Here is a 20,069-nt window from a genome sequence, read left to right as displayed (position 1 = left end):
CTCTCTCTCTCTCTTTCTCTCTGCCTGTCCTGTCTCTTCCTTACCAAAGCTGAGCTTCGACTGAAGTAGTCTTTTCATTATATCTGAGTCAGTGTAAAAAGAAAACAATACAATGTTATATCTTCAATGTTTTACTCAAATTGAAATGAAAGAAAAGCATTACAACGTTTGTTAAAAGGTAATCCTTCTGACATTGGATGAATGTAATTAACTAGCTCTCTAGCTAGTTTATTCACGCAATTTAAACCAAAGTATAGCCTGTAGCTGCAATATAAGTTAGAGTGCATGTTGTCGGACGTCCACTGACTAACGTAGAGCGTTCACACAGGATCTGCTGGTCATATGATGTCCTGAGGCCTGTACTACGAAGCCGGATTTTCGCTTAGCGGGCTAAATTCAGGGAAAACTCTGGGTTTCCGGTCCTACGATGCTGGTTCTCTTTTTAGCGGGCTAGATCTCCATGGTAACTTATGCTGAGCGGCTAACCTGGTCCGGAGCAGGTTAGGTTGCAGGCTAAGAGATCAACTCAGTGAAAGTACCGCCTGCTGACCAATCAGAGCTCAGTGTGCGGAGTTTAAAGCTATCAAGTCATATTACAGGATAGAGGAAATACAGAAAAACTGCCGTTGCAGGAAAGACGGCCGGCAAAAATCAACTGACTGTGTGAACGTGAAAATTAATAGAATATCCCCTCCCATCTTCAGAGCAATCTGACTATTATAACATTAGCGTTAAGAAAGCTTACTTAAATATCTGCTACAACATGTAACCGGATCAGAGTAACATTAAGTACAGTCCGCGGCACTGTGAGTGCAGATGTCCATGTGTCCCATTATCATTCATATCATATCACATCATAATGTATCATATATTTCCTTATTTGAGTCAGCTTCTTGAGCCGTATCTGGCCGTGCAACACTCACAGTATCACATACTGTATGCAGAAGTATTATTTTAAGCAACACATTAAGTTGACGAAACACTCGAGTCAAATGTAATTAAAGTCAGATCCACTCGTGTCTTGGACGGGGCAGTGATTTCATAAACCTGTTAATGTACGCATTCAAACACCTTTTCTTTTACCAGCTGTATTCACCTTGCAGGTGCAGCTATGTGGCTTTTATCCTGGATAAAGTGTTTAAGTCATGGATGTTTAAAGTTTAACTTCTTCATATTTGTCTAATTATAGTTCACTTTTCATTCAGGAAGTATGACGCGCTGCGCTGTCAGTGCGCTTCTCCATGTTTGTGATTGGTCAAATGTTGCTAACCCCGCCCCTTTTATGTGAACGCGCACCTAACTAGATAGGACACGGCTGGCTTGAGCGATCCACTTGATAACCTGCGTCGTAGGACCGTTTAGCGAGAGCGCGTATGTTTTGGATTAGGCCAACCGGCTAACTCAAACATATCCAGGTTAGGTTGAACCGGCTTCGTAGTACAGTCCTCTGATGAACAGAAACACAAGCAGCCCACTGGACTCAGATCTCTAGATACCTTATCACTCCTCCGCTGCTCCGATACAAGTCCGGGCTGCGGTGGTTTGTTGATATATGTTGACTTCTTCCGTTTGCTTTAATCAAGGCTACGTATTTATGCAGCGCCCCCATCGTCAGTAAATGGAAGTACTACAAAGAATCCCTTTTTGTGCAGTTATTTCACAACTTTAGTAATATACACAGCTCGGAAAAAATGACCGAGGTCCGGACCTCGGTGACCTGAATGGTGGATACGGCCCTGGTTGCCATGGTTGCCCTTCTGTTTATTCTCCGCGATGGATTTAGCAGCAGAGGTGGGGAGAGGCAGGGGCCAGGGCCCTGGCTCTTTTTCTCCCTCCCCGAGGCAAGCGTGTGCTCCTGCTGTAAATCTCCCCGGTAGTCCACCAGCAGATGAAAAACACCCACCCCGAGAGCGTTGCGTCTGCAGATCTACCCACCTCGGGACCCGTTATCGTTATCTTTATTGTTTCCGTGTTTCCCTAGTCTTATTTTGAGCTCATAGAGTCTTGTAGTGAACCCGGAAATGTTGAGTACCCCAAAGTGTTATGTTACAAATGTAACAAATGTTATGTGTCATTTTCTGTATGTGGCCCTCAGTGAAAAAAGTTTGGACACCCCTGGATGTGGACAATAGTTCAAAAATGGCTTGGACAATTTTGGAGTGATTTAAGTGATGAGTGCAGTTGGTGTGTGGTGACGCACAAAGAAGCCCTTGCGTGGTGGGATTTACTAATGAATTAATGATGCTGAAACGATGTTAAATATGAAGCGCAATAAGATTTAAATCTTTGATGGAAGCAGTTAGGATCAGAGGACACACTTTAGGCAAGAGAGACAGATAAATTAAAGGGTAACGGAGACATGATGACATTCTCTAAGGGGGCTGACCCCATTTACACGGGAACGCAAACAAACCCAATTCAATATCAAAAAAGTATTCCGTTCACACGGATACGGCTCAATAAACGTGTCCCTTCATACGAGACCGCTCAACCCGCTGGAGACGCTGTAGTACATATGCCGGGCCTGTAAGTGGCGCTGTACTTCCGCCACAAAATACACCAAAAGCAGCGAAGAAGACCCCCGAGCATGGTTGCCCTTCTGTTTATTCTCTGCGGTGGATTTAGCAACATGTAGTTCATGTAGTTCTCCATGTCCACTTGTTGCTGATGGATGTGGTAGAGGAGCTGTAGATTTTGCACTAACATCTGTAGCATGGTCAGTAGCAGTAGCAGTAGCTACTGACCATGCTACAGCAGTGAGCAGCAGAGGTGGGGAGAGGCGGGGCTATGGCTTCATCGTCATCAGGAAAATGATCGTATAGGACGTACACACGGAGCCGTTTGGCCCTGCAGAGCGTTCCGTCCGCAGATCTATCCACGTTGGGACCCGTTATCGTTTTAGGGGTCCGTTTCCGCGGTTCCGTTACGGCCTCGTGTGAAAAGAGAAAAGTAGCGGATACAACCCGTTTCGTTCCCGTGTAAACAGCACCTTAAGATTTAAGTGATGAGTGCAGTTGCTGAATCCATTTCTGATATTTTCAGGATCAGAAATTGCAGTTTTAACCAGAGACTGGCAATATTTGGAACCCGGTGGGCTGATTTTGATTAATTTTGGTTCGATTTTGTTGTTTTATGGGACAAAAACAGCCCACAGAGGGTACAAATATGGCCAATATTAAAACTGCCTTGTTTGATACTGAAAAGGTCAGAAATGCATTCAGCATCCTTGATAACTACACTAATCACTCAAAAACTGTCCAAACCAAAAGGCTTTTTCATCAACTATTGCCTGCATAGAATATAATGCTAATTATTGCTGATTAAAAACCTTTTCCAAAAATTGCCCAACATATGCAGGTGAGCATTCGGCAGTTTCTATGTGCCCATACTAAACATTTCTATCATAAAACTTTGGGGTACTCAACATTTCTGGGTTCACACTGCTGGCAACTAGACTATGAGTGACACATGGCTACCATTCTAAAGCATGTGTTTATCTTATCATACATATTTCATGCTGTTGATTTTCCCTGACTTGTTTTCCTCTATTCATTCACCCTGACATTTATTTTTAGAAAAGAAAAGAAAAGCTGGAAGGATAAGTCCTTTTCTTCCAGTGGATTGATGGGGAAATGAGGCCTTTGTCAAAGAGTGGGGAGTCCTCTACACCCGCTGACAGCTGCTCTATAACATGGCAGCCTGATTTCTGCTTTTCATGCTCCCTCGCGTCACTCTAATGAGATATTTTTAGACTGCCGCGAGCAGCTGGGCATCACTTAAAAGAAGAGGGAGTCTGGGGTGAATTAATACAAATACACTTCCCTCACTGCTCTACTGTTAAGCTTCACTGTATTACTTCAACTCCAAATCTCATCACTGAGTTGCATTCAACTTCAAATCCAGTTAAATGTAAAAGAAAAAGGTGTCTTTAGTCTCAGCTGAATCAATAACAGAGGGTGAAACAGTGAGGTTTTGTCCTTGTGTAAAAATAAATGCAAGGAGATAAAACAAAACTCCATCTGTTGTTTTCCCTGGTGGAACACTCTCAGAGCAGAGACAACAAGAGGGTCTTAAACACTCCACCATCATTCCTGTCCCCAAAAAGACAATCATCACCTGCCCCAACGACTACCGCCCAGTAGCACTCACCTCCATCATAATGAAGTGCTTTGAGCGGTTAGTCAAATTATTCATCACCTCCTCCCTCCCTGAATCTCTGGACCCCCTGCAGTTTGCCTACAGAGCAAACAGGTCCACAGACGACGCCATAGCCCTCACCCTCCACACTGCCCTCTCACACCTGGACCCGAAGAAGAGGAACACATATGTGAGAATGCTGTTCATTGACTACAGTTCAGCATTCAACACCATTGTGCCCTCCAAGCTGGCCATCAAGCTCAGAGACCTCGGACTCAACAGCGCCCTCTGCGACTGGATCCTGAACTTCCTGACGGGCAGACCCCAGCCAGTGCGGGTGGGAAATATCACATCCTCCACCCTGATTCTCAACACCGGTGCCCCTCAAGGCTGCGTGCTCAGCCCTCTCCTCTACTCCCTGTTCACCCACGACTGCGTGGCCACACACAGCTCCAACACCATCGTGAAGTTTGCTGATGACACGACCGTCATCGGCCAGATCACAGACGATGACGAGACGGCATACAGAGAGGAGGTCGAAAACCTGACATCTTGGTGCCAGGAGAACAACCTCCATCTCAACATCAGCAAAACAAAGGAGCTGATTGTGGACTACAGGAAGCAGCAGGGAGAGGGACACGCCCCCATCGCCATCAATGGGACTACGGTGGAGAGAGTCAAAAGCTTCAGGTTCCTTGGGGTCCACATCACTGAGGACCTGACATGGTCTCTTCACACCACCACCATCACTAAGAAAGCTCGACAGCGGCTCTTCTTCCTCCGCAGGTTGAGGAGGTTCAAAATGGATTCCAGGATACTCTGCAACTTCTACAGGTGCACGATAGAGAGTATCCTCACTGGCAGCATGACGGCCTGGTACGGCAGCTGCACCGACCTCGATCGTAAGGCTTTACAGAGGGTGGTGAAAACTGCACAGCACATCACCAGGACGGAGCTGCCATCCATGGAGGACCTTTACTCCCAGCGGCTCAGGAAGAAATCACTACGGATTATCAAAGACCCCCATCACCCCAGCCACAAACTGTTCTTTCTGTTGCCGTCTGGCAGACGTTACCGCAGCATCCTGGCAAGGACAAGAAGATTCGGAGACAGTTTCTTCCCGCGGGCAGTGAGACTGTTAAAAAATTGAACTGTTGAAACAACTTCAAACATTCAACTGCTACTCAGTAGTATGTATCTAATACCTAATATATATATATATATCATTCCAATAACTTGTATATAGACTCATACTGCACTATTCCACATCATAACTTTATTTCATTTTTATAACTATTATTATTTTTGTATTGCTCTTGCTCTTATTGTTATTATGTTATTATGTTATGTTATTATGTTGCATTGTTGGAGAAGCCTGTGACATAAGATTTTCAACTGCATAATTACTCTGTAGCTATGTCAGATTGACAATAAAGAACCTTGAACCTTATCAGTGCCTAATGTTCAGTGAATGTGAATGTTGACAGCTATCCACTTCGCAAAACCCACAGTCAACGACAGAAAGTAAGGGAACGCAAACAAATTGAATTCGATATCAAAAAAGTCTTCCGTTCACACGGATACGGCTCAATAAACGTGTCCCCTCACACGAGACCGCTCGACCCGCTGTAGTACATATGCCGGGCCTGTAAGTGGCGCTGTACTTCCGCCACAAAATACACCAAAAGCAGCGAAGAAGACCCCCGAGCATGGTTGCCCTTCTGTTTATTCTGCTCGGTGGATTTAGCAAAATGTAGTTCATGTACAGTAGTTCTCCATGTCCACTTGTTGTGGTAGAGGAGCTGTATATTTTGCACTAACATCTGTAGCATGGTCAGTAGCTACTGCTACTGACCATGCTACAGCAGTGAGCAGCAGAGGTGGGGCTATGGCTTCATCGTTATCAGGAAAATGTTCGTATAGGACGTACACACGGAGCCGTTTGGCCCCCCAGAGCGTTCCGTCGGCAGATCTATCCACCTTGGGACCCGTTATCGTTTTAGGGGTGCGTTTCCGCTACGGCCTTGTGTGAACGAACGGGCTATACGAAAGAGAAAAGTAGCGGATACAACCCGTTTCGTTCCCGTGTAAACAGCACCTTAAGCTTGTGTCAACAGCGCTGCAGGAAGCTGGTCCTCAGAGTCACGGGCCATATGGGTCAGCCACCACACACACACACACACACACACACACAGGGCTCAGTGTGTAAATAACGCTGAGCTCCTGACATTATCTGCTAAGCCAACCGCTCGCACTGGTGTGTGCCCTTCATTTAGACACTCACATCAGGCCTGTTTGAGCATGTGTGTGAACACAGGAGAGTCCGGTGTGTGTGAACATTACTCTGGAAGAGTTACAGGACTCACTGCTGGTAAATGAAGCGTCACGAAAAATTGCCTGTTTCAAATTCAGTAAATGACGTTATTGTTCAGCTGAACATGTCTGAGCAAGTGATTCATAGGACACTGACAGCAACACTTGCATAATTAACAGCACAAAGACTGATATACTCTGATGTCTTTATTACCCCACATACTATATTTAGCTCTCCATTTCTTTTGTTTCCATGGGAATGAAGGTTGACGGTGAGCGGCTGGGGCCCGGGGTATTTTCTAGAAGCAGAACGGCTCCTGAACCATAGCTAGCTGCTCCACATTCTGGAGGGTTTGTCAAGAGATAATTTCCACTCGGCTGAGTCCAAGCATCACTAGGTCTGTGTTTAACAGCTGCCCTAGTTTCCCCTCATACAGACAGGCTTTCAGTTCAGTACATCTGGATAATGTTTTAGTTATTTTGAAGGGAGGGTTTTAGGATAAGCAATTCCAACACATTGGTTATACTATGTGACTTCAAACATGATTAAAATATGTTTACGGTTAGACAATAAAAAAGTAGGAAACTTAAAGCTAATAAATTAAATAATTGCCCACATGTTCATACCCTTCAAAACAGCCCAAAGAAACGTGGGTTTATCCACCAGACCAAACGTTCAATACATTACAAAATGGTACATGAGCAACAATTGGATCACTCAGGATCCAATCAAATTGAAGGTTTCACCTGAACGAGTCACACCAATGCTGCTCTCAATCCAAGCTGTGTCTTATCTGCATAGCGACGGCCCACTTCCTGATTCCCATGGGGGGATCTTGCAATATGCTTTTCCTATCAAATATTCCGTCGGCATACTTCAAGTGACGGCTCAAATATATTCTCACAGAATATGTGACACCAAGAAGTTCAACAAATATCATTCCTATCTGTTAAAGCAGATCTACTAAAACCAAAGATGCCCACAAACAGATCAGGATCTGATTATAATCGTGGATTTCCTTTTAAAAGCAGAGATTGCCAAGACACGTTTGTCAAAACCTCTTTCTGATTTTGTACTTTAAAACAATTAACCCGTAGAACAGTCATGCCGTTCTACCTTGGAATTGCACTGTACCAGAAATACTGCCTTTGTGTGAAGCCAGAGTTTACAGCCTCTCCAAATAGAACACACACACACACACACACACACACACACACACACACACACACACACACACACACACACACACACACACACACACACACACACACACACACACACACACACACACACACACACACACACACACACACACACACACACACACACACACACACACACACACACACACACACACACACACACACACACACACACACACACACACACACACACACACACACACACACACACACACACACACACACACACACACACACACACACACACACACACACACACACACACACACACACACACACACACACACACACACACACACACACACACACACACACACACACACACACACACACACACACACACAGGGGTTTCCCTCAGTGAACGTGACCTTCACTCAGCTGCTTCAGTAGCAGTCTCTACTGAAGCAGCTGCACATGCTTTACTGCCGTCTTCACTCAAGAATATTATATATACAAATATTACTATAATTTATATAAAATGTAAATTAAAAAAAAAGAAACAATGTGCAATTTATATAAACAGGAAATGTAAGGTAAATGTGCTTGTTAGTCTTCTTCTCTTGTTGTATCAGAGTGGAGAGGCTGCTGTATACAGTATAAGCTCTCACCTCCCTCCACACTAGTCGTGTTGCAGGTAAGGCTAGTGTTTCAGGAATCCACATTTTGTAGTTTGAAAGTATGGTATATTTCAATACATTCATGCATCAAATAATGTTTTTATATATATATTTGTTTAAACAGTTGTAGTTACAATGATGTCACATAATGCATTTTTAAAGCAGATGTATTTCCTTTCCTGTTTCTATCACACTTTCTAAAACCTGTTTCGATTGATTGAATTTGTCTATTGTGATTGATTATTATTAAAAACGAATAGTTATTCTTAATTAACCTGCAGATGATTTCCGCATCGGTACCGACAGGCCCGGAGGGCAGCAGACTCAGCCGTGGTCGAGGCAAAGCAGCGGGTGTGGGAGAAATTCGGAGAAGCCATGGAAAAGGACTTTCGGGCGGCACCAAAGTTGTTCTGGAAAACTGTCCGACACCTCAGCAGGGGGAAGCAGGGAACCATCCAAGCTGTGTGCAGTAAGGATGGGACGCTGTTGACCTCAACTGATGGAGTGTTAGGTTGTTGGAAGGAACACATTGAGGAACTCCTGAACCCGACAACTCCGCCCTCTATGGTAGAGGCAGAGCTGGAGTATGACGGGGGATCAACACCAATTTCCCGGGGGGAGGTCTCTGAGGTCGTCAAACAACTCCACAGTGGCAAAGCCCCGGGGGTTGGTTGAGATCCGAAATGCTGAAGGCTCTGGGTGCTGAGGGACTGTCATGGTTGACACGTCTCATCAACGTTGCGTGGAAGTCGGAAACAGTACCGAAGGAGTGGCGGTTCCCCTTTTCAAAAAGGGGGATCAGAGGGTGTGTGCCAATTATAGAGGCATCACATTACTCCCTTCCCGGGAAAGTTGACTCTAAAAAAGGTACTCGAAAGGAGGGTCAGGCCAATTGTCGAACCTCAGATTGAGGAGGAACAATGCGGATTCCGTCCTGGTCGTGGAACGACGGAATACCTTTTTAATCTTGCAAGGATCCTGGAGGGGGCCTGGGAGTACGCTTATCCGGTCTACATGTGTTTTGTAGACTTGGAGAAGGCGTATGACCGGGTTCCCAGGGAGTTAATGTGGGAGGTGCTGCAGGAGTATGGGGTGATGGGGTCTCTACTCAGGGCCATCCAATCTCTGGACTCCCAAAGCGAGAGCTGTGTCCGGGTCCTCGGCAGTAAGTCGGACCCATTTCAGGTGAGGGTTGGCCTCCGCCAGGGCTGCGCTTTGTCACCAATCCTGTTTGTAACATTCATGGATAGGATTTTGAGGCGTATTCATGGGGGAGGGGGTCTGCAGTTCGGTGGACTAAGGATTGCACCACTGCTTTTTGCAGATGATGTGGTTCTAATGGCTTCATCGGTCTGCGACCTTCATCTCTCACTGGATCGGTTCACAACAGAGTGTGAAGCGGCTGGGATGAGGATCAGCACCTCCAAATCTGAGGCCATGGTTCTCAGCAGGAAACCGATGGACTGTCCACTCCAAGTAGGGAATGAGTCCTTACCCCAAGTGAAGGAGTTCAAGTATCTCAGGGTCTTGTTCTCGAGTGAGAGAATCGGAGCAGCGGAGCGGTACTGCAGTCGCTTTACCGCACCGTTGTGACGAAAAAAGAGCTGAGCCAGAAGGCAAAGCTCTCTGTCTACCGGGGCATTTCCGTTCCTACCCTCACCTATGGTCATGAAGGATGGGTCATGACCGAAAGAACGAGATCGCGGATACAAGTGGCCGAGATGGGTTTTCTCCGCAGGGTGGCTGGCGTCTCCCTTAGGGATAAGGTGAGAAGTTCAGTCATCCGGGAGGGACTCGGAGTTGAACCGCTCCTCCTTCGCGTCGAAAGGAGCCAGTTGAGGTGGCTCGGGCACCTAGTAAGGATGCCACCTGGGCGCCTCCCTAGGGAGGTGTTCCAGGCACGTCCAGCTGGGAGGAGACCGAGGGGTAGACCTAGGACCAGGTGGAGGGATTATATCTCTTCGCTGGCCTGGGAGCTGGAACTGCTACCTCCGCGACCCGACCACGGATAAGCGGGAGAAGATGGATGGATGGATGGATGGATGATTTCCTGAATACGTCTTTCCACAGTGCTGGCTGCTTACTCTCCTGGATGGGAGAACTACAGTGCAGCGGGCCATACATGAACCATTAAACTTGTCAAGTAATGGGTCATCATTGTGGCTGGACAGATTGTTAATGAGGGTGGGCAACTGGTCACGAAGAAAATCCAAATTAGCATCCCTACGTTAGAATTGCAAGTGGAAATATGCGACAATAACAAAATGCTACCTAGATTTGTTTTTCTTGCTTTGTGAAAAAGTTGGCATTCACCTTCTACAAACAGCAGACCCAGAGCACTCTCACGACCTCTCACACACAGACCACCTACCCCCTCATCTTTTCAGTTTACTCTAATTTTCCTTCAGGTGAGAGTGAGTGGCCCAGGCTTGGAATCAATCATGGACTCCTTTTCCATAAACATGTTATATTTTCTCTTTTTTAAACACTACATACTCCACACACTCCATGTTTATAATCCCCCATTTTGCTTTTTTCCACGCAGCTGTTGATGCTGAGGAAACCCCCTGCCTCCCCCGTGAGACCCTACATCTGCTGCTGTTGTGCAATGACATGCCTTTTCAAGCATATCTCCTTTTGTGTGTGCATATGCGTTGTTTGGCCATTAGGATCATTCAGCAATGCAACATCCTGACAGCACAGATAATGATTGAGAGAATAAAAAAGCAGTGGAAAGGCACAATCAAAGTCTCTATTTATAAAAAAAAAAAAAAAAGTGAGTCACAAAGAGAGCTGTCTTTCTTCATGTTGCTATCACTTTGATGAGTGGAGTTACAAAAATGGAAAGCGATAGAAAGGGTGTTGGCGAGAGTGAATTCAAGCTACAGGAATAAGATGTGGTTAGCAAGGCCGCTACTATTATAACCTGACCACCTCCCACTACTACAGACAGAAGATAGATAATGATGGCGATAAAAACATGCAGAGTCAAAAACATTAACAGAGGAAGTTGATTTGAGGGCTGACATGGCTAAATAAAAAGAACTGCACAGGGCAAACTGTACCTAACAGAGCTAACATGTTGCATGTCAGCAGCTTCATGTACTCACCCCTGGCTGACAGCTTCTTGGTATTGATTAATTTGGCAGCGTATTCCTGGCCTGTGGAAATCTTCATGCACCGTCTCACCACTGAGAACGCCCCCCTAAGGAAGAGTCAGAGATCTGTCACAATACAGCAGGATATTCCAGAACATTCACACTTTTGGGCAACAGAAAGACGTTGAATTGTGAATTATTGGATTAGAAGGGCCATTTTTACATTATCGGACAAAGAATCTTGCAGTTTTAATGTGCAGATCATAGGGTAGGGAACTCACGGTACTATAATATCGCGATAAAAAGTCCACGGTACGATATTTATCACGATATTGAAAAAAAAAGAAGAAAATAAATTTTAAATTTTTTTTTTTTTTACTTGAATTTTTTTTTCTTTATTGACTAATAAATCTGATTTGTACAGCATTTTAGTGTCAACAATATAATAATCAAACCCTGCAATAAAATAAATCAAGTTTCACTTTAGTTTTTCAAGTAACTCAACTCAAACTCACTAACTCACTCACTCAGCATCATCAGACAGGTTTTTAGGAGTATGAGCATGCCCACATTTCCGGGTAGAAGCTGGGATATTTGGGCATTTACAATATCCCCTGCTGTGGAAAAAACTCTCTTGCTGATGTTGCTGGGACAGAGAGATATGCTTTGTCCATGGGTGACAGCAGTGGGTAAAACTGTGCATTGTCTCTCCACCACTTCAAAAACAATACAGTTTTTGCCAAGAAGGTGAGGCTTATTGACAGGGCGAGATATACATATACTGTTGGTACTTGTCAATGTCTCTAGGTATGTAAATGTAGCCCTGTAAATACGATGTCCTTTTGTGTTATCTGTTGTTTTATGTTCATGTTGTAACCTACTTGCTGCCATGTTGGACAGGTCTCTCTTGAAAAAGAGATCGATGATCTCAATGGGATAGTGTTGTCACGATACCAACATTTTGGTGTCGATACCGATACCAAGTCAAGAATTGCGATTCCGATTATTTTTCAATACTTTTCTTTTATTATTTTCATGATCAATAAAATTGTAGTTTATCTGTTAAGTGTTTTCTTACAACATGGTCTCTTCTTTATACTTGAGTTTATGTGATTTCTTTGATAGTTAACTTTATATTTTATTAACATGTAATAGTACAGTAATATAAATGATTATTGACAAAATGTACATTGCAGATGTTAGCCACATTGGTAAGTTAGCTAAAAAGATAGCCATATTAGACAGTTATCATTGCCATTAATTGCCTCGTCAAACTACCAAAACGTTCGTTTGTCACAAAATAAATTACACTTGTTTGACTTAGATTTGAGGGCATGGGCTTGAGCATGATGTAATTATGTTATCTATCACATTCGCTAACCTGTCTGTCTTTAAATTCTTTAAACAGCTCTGGATGCCGGTCGGCGAGGTGCTTAGCCAAGTTTGATGTGTTGGCTCCCTTGGTTTGCAGGGATCTAAAACATTTCTTACAGACAGGCCTCGTGGTGTCCGTAGGCTTGCCCTCACTGTCAGAGATATAGCTCAAATAATTCCAAATTTCGCTTCTGGCGTCTTTCTTGTCAACAAGCCGAGGCGCAGCGGCAGTTGCACTCCCACTTGCAGCCATGCTTCTCGTTTCCTCACATGCTCTGGCATGTTAGCGCGTGCATGAGAGAGGGGAGGCACTTAGAGCGTGCTTGAGAAGGGAGGGACTGCAGGCACGGCTGCAGTGCAGGGAGTGGAAGCAGAGCGCTGAACACACACGGCTCTTATTAAAACAGCGCTTTCTCACCGGAGTACTTTTCCCCGTCATTCTTAAAGTACCGATACTAATGAAACGGAGGAATCGTAACGTTTTTAACGGCAGGGTATCGCGGTACCTTTCAAGTATCGGTACACCGTGCAACACTACAATGGGACCACCTGGTTAAATAAAGGTTTAAAAAAAAAAAATGTGTTTAAAAAAAAAAATTATAATAAATATATATATATATATATATATATATATATATATATATATATATATATATATATATATATATATATATATATATATTTTTTTTTTTTTTTTAAATCGCGGTAGATTTTGTCAGTCTCACGACGGTATTGAGACATTTATTTACCGCGATATCGCGATATTCGATATATCGTTACATCCCTAGCAGATCATCATGCTCAGAGCTCAGCTTGGTGATTTGTATTTTGTTCTTCCTCTTTACATTTTATCTGCGACTCACTTTCTACTTGAATGTGTACTTCTGTACATTTTAATATGAAATACTATGTTCATTCCTTTTTATATAATAGCGCTCCATTTTCTTCGCCTCTATCTATACTTTGCTGTAACAATGTAAATGAGCCCCCTGTTTGTGGAATAAAGGAATTCTGGTGCTGATATGTATGTATCAGTTGCACTGTGACCTTTATCAGGTCCAGCTTTCTAACTGGATTTGTTCTGATCATGAAGCACTTTGTGAATTCTCTGCTGCAAGTGAGACATGTAAACAAAGGATTTCCTTCTTCTCTTGATTTTAATCTTTAAACTGGTTTAAGCCTAAAGCATCTGCAGCTACTTAGCAAAACGTTAAGGCTAAACAGGAGCATTTGTAATACCTCTATTAATAAATGAAGGTGGATCAGCCCTCTGCCCCCATCAGTGTTCCCCCCCCCCCCCATCCATCCAAGTGAATCCATTACATAGAATTGGCTTATCTGGATATCTACACATGAGATTAAACTGGTATTTTAGGACTAAGTTAACAGGAATAATTAACAAATTAACAGGACTTCTGTATTTGACTTAAAGGTAGGGTAGGTAAGTTTGAGAAACCGGCTCGAGATCGCTAGAATTTGAAAATACACAACCGGAGAAAATCTGCCACTTCCTTACAGAGCCCCTCCTCCAATACACACGAACGCGCACATGACCAATGAGGGCACGAGATAAGTTTGTGCACAGATGGAAGGCTGACAGGCAGGTAGGCCATCCAGTTATTTTAGCCGGGCTAAAATGATTGGTCATGCTTTTTACAGTACTACAGCTTCCACAGATGACATTTTTTTATGGATTTTTTGTCAAAGCACTTAAGATATTCATTGCTATCGGGATGTTAAGAGCATTCCATGGAATATAACAAAAAGTGTATCTCGAGCCGGTTTCTCAAACTTACCTACCCCACCTTTAATGAACTAAATTAATCTTGTTTATTGTCGTGTTTGTGAGCTCTCAGCAGCCACTTTCTCCACCAAAAACATTTAAAATCAATAATTTAAGTGTATAAAAAATCGTTTTCTGGTTCTTGAAGTTTTTGAAAAATGAAGGTTCAGATTTAGAATATACAGCTTGTATTTCAGGATGTCCGATATATATTTAATCCAAATGTAGGTACATATAAGATGAGAAATACTCGGATCAGCAGGTAATCAATGTAGGACTAAGACCAAGATCGGGCCCAGCACAGGGGTTTTCATTTATTCCAATTGCCTATTTTATGCCATTTGGACATTATTTTACGTTGGACAGAGCTCCGGAAACTAATCTGTCAACATCTAACTTTGAGTTGCCTGTATGTAGTCTGCGTGAAGGTGAGCATGAATCTGTCTATGTGTCAGCCCCAGCCTTATAACTCTTAAGAGAGCTAATGGAGGACTTAAATGACTCATTCAAAATTAAACTTATGGGAGCAATTTAAATTAGGACACTGAGGATCAGTTCTCAAACACAAACTTCAAAAAACTTCCCAGAACAAACTTAAAAGTTGAAGAAGAAAATTGAGACGCTGTATCAAGTGGGACAACGCTAACATTAGGGATGGGAGATATCTACAAATCCATCCCTCGTAAATGCACCTTCAGCTCCTGGGCTGGGGAAATGTCGGCACATTTTACAGAAAAGCGCGTCCCTGCAGGCAGCTCTCTGCCTCTCACGTTACTATGGCACACGCCGGAACCAACAACCAGTTTTTACCGTAAATGAGTTTGGTTCAGAGGAAAAAACACATACAACATTAATTCAACTCGATATTTGTTCACTTGAATTTCACTTTGAATACTTGGATTTTCTCAATGGGTGAATACATTTTGTTATAATAATAATAAAAAGATAAGAAAATTAATAAATTAAAAAATTACACCGAAGCTTTCTCAGGGTGGGCCAATGAGTAAACTGGGTGGGCCTGGGAGTTCGATCACTTTTATTTGCTAAACTATGCGGTACTATTACATCCACGTAAATTACACATCACAGCAATGATAAATTAAACCTGGATACATCCTTTACCGTCAAACTGGGTCTAAACACAGCTGCCTGTGTGCGTTTGATAAATACTTTCTGATTTTATATTTATTATGCTACTTAATAGCTACATGGCCCTAACGTGTAAAGTTATACACGCATTTGTAACAGTGCTTTTCACAAGTAGACTCTTGTAGGCCAGAGTAGCTGGAGTGATTCAACAACAACAAAAAGACATTTAGTAAAAAAATACATTTTTTTACAAAAATAACAAATGAATACATACTGAGAAGTGATCAGGACGAACAGTAAGAGGAAGAGGAAAAGGAAAAGAGAGTTCACTGAAGAGACCAGGAGGGTCAGAGCAGGAGGAAGAGGAGGAGATGAAGACATTAGTGAAGAAGAAGACATGTATGTGAGGAATGCAGATGAAGTGTCAGAAAGAGGGCCAGAGGCAGGGGTCAGGAGGCAGATGAGACTCCAGCTGGACCACATGGTATGTTCTTATTCTCCTCACATATTCCATCACAGCAGCACAATAGCAGCTCTTAGTATTGACACATATTGAAATGTGTTGCTGCACAGGTCACCTTTAGCTCTCTGAAGAGATGGGTGATGTCATTTGTGTACTTAAGTATAACTAAGTACTCTTACTGTACTTACAGTAAACAGAGTTCTAGGGTATCATGAGTATTTTCTGCTGTTTTATACTATATGTTAGTTTGTTTGTCTGAACACCTTGTTTCTCTTGTGCATTAAGAACACTTGTGTTAGGCCATGATTTAACAATAAATAGGCTATATATACACACAGTATAAAATACCACGTACTGTCCGCCCTCCCATGCCACCCTGGCATGACCTCTTGCCCCCCCTTTGCCACCCCATGTAAAATGTTCTAGAACCGCTACTGTATTTAGTCAATGTGATAAATGATTGATAGGTCAGCTCAGATTACACCCTGTGATTTATAGTGTTTGGTATGATCTTTGCTCTTAACTTAACAAACTACATGATTTAACATAAAATAAGTCAAAAAGCAGAAGCACACTTCCCAAAGCTCACTCATGACAGAGTGCAAACACCTGTAATGGGGAATTGCAGCTTTAGCCTAATTTTACAGAAAAAATACAGTCTTTGAATCCATAAGAGAAACTGAACCGCTTCAGGTTGGAATGCACGTTGTGTTGTAAGAGGCTGCAGGCACCACACATTATTTTCATCCAGGTTGCAAAAGGGCGGGCACACACAGCCCAAATGACTCAGAAAAACATTCAGATTCTTAAAAGCCTAAATCATAGTCTCTTTAAGGCAGGCTTCTTTCTCCTACAGCGGACTGAGAGCACACAGGTGACCTGTTCCCGCTGAAAATCACACCAAATTCCCTCAAAGGACTTCTTGTGTTAACATGTCTAACACGTTGCCAGAGAGAAGGGACTGTTGAAACATAATTTAAGATTATTAAGAAATTATAACAAACAGCCATTATATTCGGCATGCGTTCCAACGCGCTCATCCTTGCGTCTTCTCTTTTTTTAATTCAACTTTCTCTCAATTACAGCGTCAAACAAGCGCACGCATTGTTTCTCCAACACTCTGATGGGCGTCACCCTGCACTCAGTGATTCACAACGTTTACCAAAACATGCAAGCAAATGAAGAGTTTAAAACATTACTGCGGGGTTTATGTGGAGACTTTTAAAATGCTTGCGCGCTTTATAACTTCATTTAAACTTTATCTAAATAAATGTGAATTACATTTGGAGTGACGTGGTGCACACGCGCGCACACGGGGCATATCAAGGTGCAAACAGGTAGGCGGAGGTCTCCTCTGAGGTTAGGCTTTATTTAAACACAAATAGTGAAAGCACCCGGCAAAATAACAAATGTATTCATACAAATACAGAGAACTTACTTCCCCAGCTCCTCGTAGAGCTGGTACTCGTCGGTGAACCTGGTGCAGGTGGTGGAAGCCATGTTCAGGTGAGCAGAGACACAGTGGGGAAACTGAAAGCTCAGTCGCTTAAATACTCTACACTCCACAACCCTTTCCCCTCCGGATCCCAAAGTAACACTTGTCGCTTTTCGGTGGAGAAACAGAAGGAGACACAGGAAGAGTTCAGGGTTCAGTGGAGACTTGTGAAGGCTCCGCTCGGTTCCCGCTCGGTTCCGGCTCTCAGACCCCGGTTCTCTAGGGTGACAGGTACGTCGCGACCTGCTGCTGTGTTTGTCTCAAACTGACACTGGAGGATTGGACCGTGGTGAAGACAGAGTTTATACAAATACCTCGTTTCCGGTGTTGTAATTTCAAAATAAAACACGTTTTAACAAAACATAAATACGTATTCAATAAAGTGTAGCCTATGATAAAGACTATTCTTATCAAGAGTTAAGAAAACATTGTTAGAACTCTCTTTTTAAAATAGCTTCATCTTGTAAAAGCGTAAAATACTTTTGACATAATAATAATAATAATACATTGGATTTTTATAGCGCTTTTCCTAATGCTCAAAATACGCTTAATATAGATTATAATGAAGTCTATATTTAAATATTTACATTTTGTCAAATGTTTAATGATAAACCTTGTGGTTGGTTCCTGGGTGTTACTACAAAGAGCTCTTCAATATTTACTTTAGGTTGGAGGGAAATTACTTACCATCCGGGTTTTCTCTGTATTCAGTGTGTAGCTTAATACAACGGGATTTCGCCTCAAAAGCTTCCTTGTTCAAAATGCTACACAAGGGCGACATCTAGCGGTAGCTGGCTGACATACCAGATAGTTTGACAGCGCCTAACGATCCTCTAAAAACCTGAATACAAAGTCAGTCAGCTATTTTTTGTTTTGATGCGATTGAAATGACACAGATACACGAATATTATCAACAACAAATTCTGCCTTTATTATTTCCTGCAAGCGTGATCATAGAAACTACAGATTTCGGACAGAGAAACAAAGAAAAACTATAGGAAATTGTGGAAATTAAGTACATAGACAGAACAAAGAAAATATATGAAGAAAATAATATATATGATATATAAATATATGCAATATTCTGCAAACGGAACTCTTCTCTAATCTTTTCACTGATATCCCATATTATTATTAATGTTTACTTTCAGGAAACATTTCCTTCTCTGATATATGTGAATTAACAAAAGTTTTTCATCAGAGTGTCGCAAGGTGATAATGGAGTAAAATGGGAAAAAGATTGAAGCACTGCTACACAATCAGATTTAGAATTTAGAATTTTGCTCTTGAGCTTGTTATGATAAATAATTAAAACTATTAGTGGATCAAACTGTTTTTTTTTATTAAAACCATTATGGAAGGTAAAATGTCCTTTTTGAAATCGTTTTTCAAGATCATCCAACTAACCAACTGTTCAAACAGCCACTTGCACAATAACCCAAACGTTATCATCCACAAACTATTCTTTCCGAGGCAAAGTATGAACTGTCATGCCTAGGTAATGAGTCATTTTCTTTAACCTGCATTAAATATACATGCTAGGATGTAGATCTTCAAGGCAAGTGAGATCTTAGGGACAAAGCATCCGGAATCATTTAGGTCGGACATTTCAAAAAGATTGTATTTTCCACCAAATAGTGGCCCTACTTGAATGAAAAAACCTCTTCAAACTAGTTTTTCACCCTCCAGAAATCCAAAATGTCATAAGAGCCTTTCAGATTTCTAATACAAAATGTAAGCTTTAGATTAGATAGGTAGATATGTAGCCAAGTATGTGTTTGACATGAGATGATGACCTTCTCTTTCATTTTAAGAAAACCTGTTCATGATGAAAGGGACTGACCGTCAATCTGACAACATGTCTGACAGCGACCCACCCCCCAACCTGTTCTCCAGTAACTATGAACCACTGGAAATGAAGGGCCAGGGAGGTTTTGGAGAGGTCTTCAAATGTGTCAAAAAGGACACAAACGAGACTGTTGCTGTAAAGGTCAATTGCAGAAGTGAATACTGCAACTATGAAGTAGGTCCCTTTATTCATCGTTCATATTTAATGATCTCTTTATGTTATTATTGTTTCCTCTAAGCATCACTCGTATTTGTGTTATCTACAGGTGACTCTAATGAACTTCTTCAAGTGGAAGATAATGAAAGAGTACAACATTGTGAGCTTCATTGACTCGTTCACGCTGAGAGACGACAGAATTGCTCTGGCCTTCGAGATGCTCGATATGACTCTGGTTGACTACATTGTCTACGAGCGAGACTTCTCCCCTCTGGCTCGTCATGAAGTCCGGAGCGTCGTCCAGCAGGTATGGATACTGTAGCATCACACACAACACTAGAGTCAAAGAGCTGTCAATTTCATGCCTGATATTTGGATTTACAGATGGTGACAGCATTAAAAGCCCTGAAGTGATCGAAGTGATCCATGTAGACATAAAGTTAGACAACATTATGGTGGTGGATCGCAAAGCAAAGTCCCTCAGGGTCAAGC

General features: G+C 42.6%; 1 protein-coding gene across 12 annotated transcripts in view; it reads right to left on the bottom strand.

The window, feature by feature from the left end:
* camk2d1 (calcium/calmodulin-dependent protein kinase (CaM kinase) II delta 1) overlaps positions 1-17,851 on the bottom strand; it is a 105,221-nt gene extending 87,370 nt beyond the window's left edge. For 8 of the 12 annotated variants that reach the window (XM_034130930.1, XM_034130932.1, XM_034130931.1 and 5 more), the window contains exons 1-2: positions 17,516-17,851; positions 11,381-11,475 (exon numbers count right to left, since the gene is read on the bottom strand). In XM_034130930.1, the coding sequence (XP_033986821.1) occupies positions 11,381-11,475; positions 17,516-17,577 (157 nt within the window). In that variant the 5' untranslated portion in view covers positions 17,578-17,851. The remainder of the gene's footprint in view (positions 1-11,380; positions 11,476-17,515) is intronic. The other 4 variants (XM_034130934.1, XM_034130936.1, XM_034130938.1 and 1 more) reach the window with 2 other exon arrangements.
* Positions 17,852-20,069: the final 2,218 nt, after the last annotated feature.

Source organism: Trematomus bernacchii, unplaced genomic scaffold (genome assembly GCF_902827165.1).
Source record: "Trematomus bernacchii unplaced genomic scaffold, fTreBer1.1, whole genome shotgun sequence".
NCBI classification, from domain to species: domain Eukaryota; kingdom Metazoa; phylum Chordata; class Actinopteri; order Perciformes; family Nototheniidae; genus Trematomus; species Trematomus bernacchii.
This window is presented reverse-complemented; position numbering and strand designations above follow the sequence as displayed.